At 34.8% G+C, this 8176-nt stretch overlaps 2 protein-coding genes across 2 annotated transcripts; both read right to left on the bottom strand.

Moving 5' to 3' along the window:
- Positions 1-225: 225 nt before the first annotated feature.
- On the bottom strand, positions 226-3553 carry LOC100778076 (sphinganine C4-monooxygenase 1). The gene is made up of 2 exons (XM_003518676.4): positions 2739-3553; positions 226-1101 (listed from the first exon to the last, which is right to left on the bottom strand). Exons 1-2 carry the CDS (start codon positions 2961-2963, stop codon positions 547-549), a joined length of 780 nt encoding a protein of 259 aa, XP_003518724.1. The 5' UTR covers positions 2964-3553; the 3' UTR covers positions 226-546.
- Positions 3554-4708: 1155 nt separating this feature from the next.
- On the bottom strand, positions 4709-7824 carry LOC100777539 (origin recognition complex subunit 6-like). Its single transcript, NM_001255217.3, has 9 exons — positions 7684-7824; positions 7453-7604; positions 7284-7364; positions 7083-7194; positions 6690-6752; positions 6501-6588; positions 6313-6383; positions 5198-5291; positions 4709-5114 (listed from the first exon to the last, which is right to left on the bottom strand). Exons 1-9 carry the CDS (start codon positions 7801-7803, stop codon positions 5035-5037), a joined length of 861 nt encoding a protein of 286 aa, NP_001242146.2. The 5' UTR covers positions 7804-7824; the 3' UTR covers positions 4709-5034.
- Positions 7825-8176: the final 352 nt, after the last annotated feature.

Genomic DNA, 8176 nt, shown 5'->3' with positions numbered 1-8176 from the left:
CTTTTTCTCATCATAAAATGTATCTTCCCCCACAAACAATTAAGAGTACACTAGAATACAAATGGTTAGTGGATACATACATCTATCTCATTCAATCATAAAAATTAAGGGGGTCCACCCTGTACATGATTAGATATAGGTCCAATTACAAATACAACATTCATTAAATAACCATAGTTAGGCCATAAATTGACCCTGCTAAAAAATAGAACCAGATATACAAAGTCGGCAAAACATATGAAGTATTAGTCATTAGGATATCAAAGATTGCATGCGTGAAAGTTAAAGAAGGCAAGACATCACAGAGGGATACAAGGTATGACTATTGTGTAGCAGCAAGCAATACAAGGGTGAAAATCAAATGGTAATAGGTAGCACCTCAATTTCCTTTATTATGTCTATCTAGTATGGACATAAGGGAAAGAAAAATATAGAACAGGACACATCATATGTATATATACAGGCATCACATGAGAAAGGAGAAGCTGCTCATAAAAAGGGAAAACAATACTAGTACAGATAAAGAATGCTCGTCAAGCAAAAAAGTTAATCATCCTTGTAATCTTTGCAAGGTCTAGTTTCAAAACCACCACCTTCCCTCTCCTCCAACGTGTAAGGCATGTAGGTACCTAAGATTTTGTCCCACATAACGAAGAATGGCTGCGAGAAGTTGTACTTGTTGCCATAGAGCTGGTGGTGTACATCGTGGTAGGCTGAGTTGTTTTTGAAAAAGATGTGGAAAAGGTTCCCAGGGAGCAATAACCCGCAGTGATCATCCACTGTTTTAATGGTGGCAAAGGAGAAGAAGAAGATGGAGGCTCGAGGACTCATCCCGGAGAGTAGGAAAGATAAAGCCCCACCAACAGTGTCATTCAGAAGCCCCTCGACGGGGTGATTGTACAGAGCTCCATATGAATAGGGTACAATGAGTCTGTGATGTAGAGAGTGGATATGTTTGTAAAGGAACTTGTTGTGATGCATGTATCTGTGCATAAAGTATTGCCATGCATCCATTACAAGCATAGCAGTAACAAATTGCCTTGCTAAAACAAGTAGAGAAGTATTCTGGCTTGTAGTATTTTGGTTGTCACTTCCTGTCAGCTACACACAATAACAAAACCCAATTACAATTTTGTTATCCAGAACCAATCCTAATTTTGCAATAATTATTAAACACAAAAGGTACAAAATGAATTCCAGAATAAAATGTTATACAAGATTTAGCAAGACAACACTCCATAGTTAGTAAATTCAGACCTTTAAATTGGTTCCAATGTTGGTAACTAACTACTCACAACCTTTTAGTTTCCAATTTTTAGAAAGGGAGCTTGCAGTAACCTTAGGATTTAGAGTACCAAACCAAATCCTTATTCACATTATTATATTGGTTACTTACAAATGCAAATCTCACATTTTTAAGGAGGTATCAATGGTATATCTTTGGACTTGGTATGAAACAAGGCATGTGGCTCTTTGGTACAAGGCCCGTGGCCTTTTAGACAGGTCTCCCTAACAGATGATATATTGAGTAATCGGGTTGCTCCAACAATTTTCTCCTTTTTCATTGTTGTTTTGTATCATGTCCTTGTGATCAGGAAGATTCCTTATTCTCCCATCAATTTTTAATTTTTTCCGTGTTAATGAACTTCTTGTTCTATCAAAGAATTTTTTTGGTATGAAACCATAAGTATCTTCCACAAGAGACAATTCTGCTTCTCTAAGTATTTAATTCAATTGCATACCCAAGACTCAGATAACTATGCAATAAAGCAGACAGTTTTTAATGTCTATTTAAATAGTCAACTCCCTTTGTTTTCCATGACAGACTATTTAAAAGAAGACAAAATTAAGAAGTATAAAGCAAACAGTTTCACAGTATCATCAAAACTGGATTGTTGTTCTTTAATCTTTTTCTTTACACAATAAAGAGTAATGTTAGTCCATTGATTTTGAAAGTCAACATCCTCCACTCAAACAACAAATAAGCGAACAATCCATTAGGATAGCATTTTTTATTAGGGAAACAGAAAACTATTGTGTATAAAAATACTTTTCAACATCCCCGAGCACCCAAAGAAAGTTATAAAGATAAAATCAAGAGTTCACATGTTCTCTTTAGTCAGAGGAAGAGGAGGACACTATAAGAAACTTTTTGCACTGGAGGTCAGTACACGACACCCTTTTGAAGGGAAGAAACTCATTTAGGGTTCATAACATATTTGCTACCATTAAGAAATGATAAAGGTATAACCCATTAAAAGTATCTATCTATACCCTATGATAAACAATATAGACCAAATAACAATTCAATCACACACACGGCACATGCATTAAATTCTCAACCCCTAACAGTGAACTGAGTACTAAAGTCACATATACCAAATAGCAACAAAGCCTCATCATAATCAACCATGGCAAAATACAATTATCACACACCAAACTAGGCAAATTAGGCAAGAACACACATAGTATTTGCAAATGAGGATTGTCTGTGACGTAAACCAAACCAAAAATAACGAAAACACTTTGTTAGGTGTCTAGTGTCTACCAATCCTCAAACAACATAAAGGAGTCAAAACAGAAACTTATTGAACAATCAAACCTCTCAAAAGCTGTTTTAGCAATACAAAAGTGACTTAATAAATGCAACTTCTAATCAACAACCATTCACAAATAAAATAAAGCATGAAAAAAAATATAACCTAGAAACTTATCACACCTCAAAAAAAAAAACTTACCGCAAACAAGAGGGTTGCAACCACAGCCTGAACTAGCTGTTGGAGGAGAACACCTTTAACCACAGCACCCTTTGACACCAAATTTTTTTCATCCTCTTCCTGCTTCGAATGTAACCGATAATTCTCAGCAAACAACCCCAGAACAACGTAAATCCCAGAATAAATCCAGTAAACTACTATTGGCACAAAAGTGCCTAACATCTCATCAGAAACCCCCAAATCCATATCCCAACACCCCAGAAGAAGAAAAAAAACTAATTTTTGTCGTCGATTTGATTTAACAACCACCACCCACCAGACCTAAAATTTGCATCAATTCCAGAAGCCCAAGAAACAAGGGAATCGGGTACCAAATGAAGAAGCCCTAATTTTTAAAAACAGAAAAATTGAAGCTCTCACTCCTCTTGTTCCTCCAACCCCAAATGATTAATTAGTTCAGCCGACAACCCCAATTATAAAAACGGACCAATTAAATAATGGGTAGGTACGTAATCAGATTTTTAGGGTTCCAAGCAGAAGGAAGATTCCAAAGAGAGAGAGAGAGAGAGAGAGAGAGAGAGAGAGAGAGAATGTTGAAATTGCTTGCAGGGTTCGTGACTCTTCAAGCTTTGGGAAAGAAAATATCATGTGATCGTGTGAGCGACGGTGTAGGATATTATCGTGGTGCACTCGCACGTAACGAGAAATGGGTGTGGTTGTTATGGTGAAAAGGGTCGTGATTGATTGGGAGTAGAGGGTTTGTGTGGTTGCGTCCGCAGAGGATCGGAGCTGTGGGCTTTATGGGATCATCGAAACGACGCCGGGTTTGACCGGTTAAGGTGGGGAACCTGTTTTGAATGTGTGGCCGTTTTAGTTGACACAGAGTCAGTCAGTTATGCGCGACAAATAACGAAGGACAAGTGAATCGGAACGGATGCTTCTTTTTTATATTTTTGTATATCAAAATTTCCAAACTTAAAACATGAAGAAAAAAGTTTAATTTCTATAAGTAAATATAATTTTTAAAGTTATTTGATACAGTATTATATAACTTCAACAGATATGAAAGTTATCTGCTCTTTAAAATTATTGTATTTAGTGTTTTAGCTTGTGTGTTTTTATTTTCGAGAGGCTTTTAGCTTGTGTTATACAATATAAATATTTATTTTTAATTAAAAAATATAATAAATGTTTAGTAATATATGAATTATATTATAATTAAAAATTATAAAAAAAAATATTTTTGAACATATAAATAATATTTTACATTTAAAATGAATAATTTAGTTTTTTATTTGAAATTAGTTTTAACTATTGGCATTTAAAAATTTATTATAATTTAATATAGACAAAAAAAAAAGTTCTATATATATAAACTGGCAAGAAGATCAAGTATACGAACAATAAAAAATATAATGTTTAAGATGATTGAGATTGTTTAAAAAAATTGCAGGTATTAGATCCAGATACAGCCGCAAAACATAACTTCTAGAAATTTATAAACCGAGACGCCCATAGTTTGTTTTTTCAGGGGCTCCCAAGTGACAACAGAATATTTTGAACAAGCTTAAGGTGATCCAAGGGTCAAATACTCAAATCTATGAAACTTTGTCCTCTGGCAAATTTGAAAGATTTTGACTTTAACCTCGCATTTTTTAATTTTTGTTAACCAACAAGCTAATGCATGCGAATTTTGGAAGATTTTTACTTTAACCGTCCATTTTTAATTTTTGTTAACCAACAAGCTAATGCATATGAAAGACTTTTGTCCCTCTAAACATTTTATATTTTATACATTACTTATAAATACTCCCAAGTCCCAACTGTACATTACATATCAAACTTCAACTGTTTAACGTATAGATAAAGTTATTTATGTCGTATATAATCATTTGAATATCAAATAATGCCAATAATTACGTTGCCAGCTATGTTATCAACATTATCATGCACGTCTCCAGATATATCCATTTAAAATTCAAACACGAAGCTAAAAAATAGAAAGTCGAATCGTTATGAATATATACGAATAATGTATATATACATGAACTATCTTCGCGTATGCAAATGTTTAACTATTCATGACCCGTTTTGAAGCTAAATAAATACCAACAAAGTTAATAAAAGGAATGCCAGTCTGTACAGAGAGTTCTTGCTGTAAACTTTTGGAAAATCCAAAAAGGACAACATCTAACAAAATTGAGTTCTATTCTATAACAATATCAGTTGATGTCATACTTCATCCTTTTTTTTTCATAATTAATGAGTTGAACTTCCTCCAAAATCATCTTTGATAATAAAGCATAGCAATACCATCTCAAATTGCCTCTAACTCTTGATTATCGGAAGGTTCCTTGAGAAAGTTGAGACTAGTCTGTCTGGTTCGCTTGCAAGGCGCTAAGAAAAACGGGCAAACAAATAGGGTCAACTATCTTTGACTTTTGGCAAGTAAGGAGAAAATGCAAGAGTTGTCTCAGTACCTTTCTTATTTTGTTTATTGGATGAAAGCACAGAAGATTTCCATTTCTCATAATCATGTTTTTCCATTTTCTTGGCTTTTTTATAGCTTGAAAGCTGCATACACAACAAAATGTTAGTTGAGATCCAAAGTTAATTATAGCAACATAAAAATGAAGACTTCATCATTCTTACAAATTGGAAAAGCCACTTTACAGCAAATATCCATGCAAAATACTTGAACAAATATACCCCTTCAGTTTTCAGAACATAATCATAATGGTGAGAGTAAATAGAGCAATAGAGGGATCGAAAGGCAGGGCATGCTGATCTTGCATTTAACCTCGACTATCTTCACTTTTTAAACAAAATACTAGATGGAGAGTAAATTGTGGTGAATTTGTTTTGAAGAACATAAAGAATTCAACTGCTTCTGGTGCATACGTTTAAACCCATAATTATGCAATAATAAGTTCTTTATTTCCAAATTGAAATTATTGTAACTTGGTAGAATGAACTAACAATGAGCCTACAATGAGCAAATGTAGTTCAAATGCTCATAAATACTGAGTATAATCTTAAAGGTGAAACATTGTAGAGACAACCAACTTAATTCCCCAGTTAGCCCTTATGTAGTACACTATGCATCTACTATCCCACAGCAAGTGGATGAATAGCTAGAAAAAGCTAGCCTCTCTATTAGATGTTGAATGGAAATTACCAGAGGACCTAGGTAACAATTAATTGAAATAATAAAGCTATACTAAATAGAACGCTGCATCTATATTTGGAATTAGAATTGATAGATAATGGTTACACTATAGAAGTAAAAAGAGAAAGTGAGAAACTAAATCAAGTCAATTTTAGACAGATTCTAACTTTTTGCTACAAATACCCAGGCATTACAGTACAAAAGACATTATTACAAAATAATTGATAGCTATTGGGTCAAACTTGGATAAAACCAAGACAAGCTGAGCTTCAAAAAATGAGTAAAAAAATAATTAGGGTTGAACTACATATGAAAGAATTGTATAGAGAGCACATCCCTGATTTTTCTTGCATGAATTTTTTTATCAACCAATCAAAAGGAAACAAAAATGCTGGTAAGCTACAAAAAGAAATTAAACATCAATACCTCTGGACCATCCTCCGATGAATAACCACCATCCTCAGCTTTCCTTTTACTTGGCAAAACATCAAGCAAATCTGCAAAGGGAGAGAAACAAAAAAACTCAATGCAAGAAATACATAAATAATGGACAAAATATTAGCAATGCATAGACGCGTTATGATCAACAACCGAAAGGGAAAATATATATATACCTCGATTTGACTGCACTTCCTTAGGATCCTTCTTTTCCTTCGCAACCCCAAAAACATCATGGCACAAATCCTTCATAGTAGCAGAAACCTACATCAGAGCCATTCACAACCCATTTAAAATCACTAACAGTAATCACAAATCCAATAAAATCATCTCGCATTCACTAAACTTACTGATACAGCACTTACACTAGAAAACTCAGACTCAGATGTACCACAGAGCTCAATTAACTTAAGTTTATCTACTTTAAGCTGCAAAACAAACACAATCACAGCTTTAACCAATGCAAAAGAACAGTTCATGTCACACTCAAGTCTTTAATACCTCACAATCCTTGATTTTTAAGGAAAATTGCAGAAGAATACAGTTAACGTGGCTACAATTGTGGACACAGTACCATCACAAAAACCCAAAAACTATAACATTGTGACCACAATTGCAGTTGCAAACCGCTTTGGAAAATCAAATACTCTAAACTACCTAATAATGTTGCCATTCTTATGCAACCACTCTTAATATATTCAACATTATATTTTTCAATCATCTATATATGATATCATGACCTGTTCCATTTAAGATACCTTGTGTTTCTTAGCACATAAATAAAAAGCAACCGCGGTGAACACTGGACGAGTGAAATCAGCACTTGCACGGCGAGAAGCCGGCAATGATGAAACAAACCGATCCTTATATCTGCAGAGGAAAGGACATTCATTTCAGCAAAACACATGAACTTTCAACAGTGTTATGGCATTTCATCAAATATGTGGCAGATAACTCACAATTTAAGACCGTCACGAACGAAAGGGATAATGCGAACGCAGCCGAACTGAATCGCCAATTCCCTCACATCTAATTTCATCCTGAAATCACCAAACAAACACTTCGTTGACAAAAAGAAAGAAAGAAAGAAAGAAAGGTTGAACAAATAGAAAGAGAAAGAAAACGAACTTGACACCAAGGCCGTTGTGGAGAGAATTGTAGGATCTGATGTAAGCTCTTTCGGACATTCCGCTGAGCCTCACAGCAGAAGATCGGTCAAAGAGAACGCCGAGTCTAGTGGCGGCGATTTCCAAGCATATGAGAGATTTTGCAACCTCACCCTGAGAACGCAAAACAAAGAGCTTCAGAATCGAATCGAATCGAATAAAAGGGAATGAAAAGGAAAGGAAAGGGGCTGACGACTCCAATGACGGAGGAATCGAACTGGACATCGCAGAGGCGACGGAGCTCGGCAGCTTTTCGGACGAGGAGTTTGGAATCGGAGAGACCGAGCTTCTTGGCGAGCTCGGAAACGTCCATTTTTGTTGGAGTTTGGATCCCAAAGGCGACGCTAAAACAGATGATGATGGCTGGAAATGGCGGGAAAACGTGGGAAATAATAGATGATGATGAATTTCGCCACCATTTGAATATTCGCGCCCGCGCAGTTTGCCGGCAAAATTTTCGTTTGCCGCCCTCAGCTTCTGAAATCATTCACGAAATATACTAATTAATTAATATAAAAAATAATATTTCTTAAAACCTAAAAAAGATGTGAGTAAAAGATACTAAAAGTCTATTCCGTATATATTTCTAGACTTATTTATACCCATGCAGTTAAAAGGAATATCTAGAACATTATAATTTTTATATTGTAAATAATATTAAAAATCAAGGCCATGATAATTTATTA

This window comes from Glycine max, chromosome 2 (assembly GCF_000004515.6).
Source record: "Glycine max cultivar Williams 82 chromosome 2, Glycine_max_v4.0, whole genome shotgun sequence".
Taxonomy (NCBI): domain Eukaryota; kingdom Viridiplantae; phylum Streptophyta; class Magnoliopsida; order Fabales; family Fabaceae; genus Glycine; species Glycine max.
This window is presented reverse-complemented; position numbering and strand designations above follow the sequence as displayed.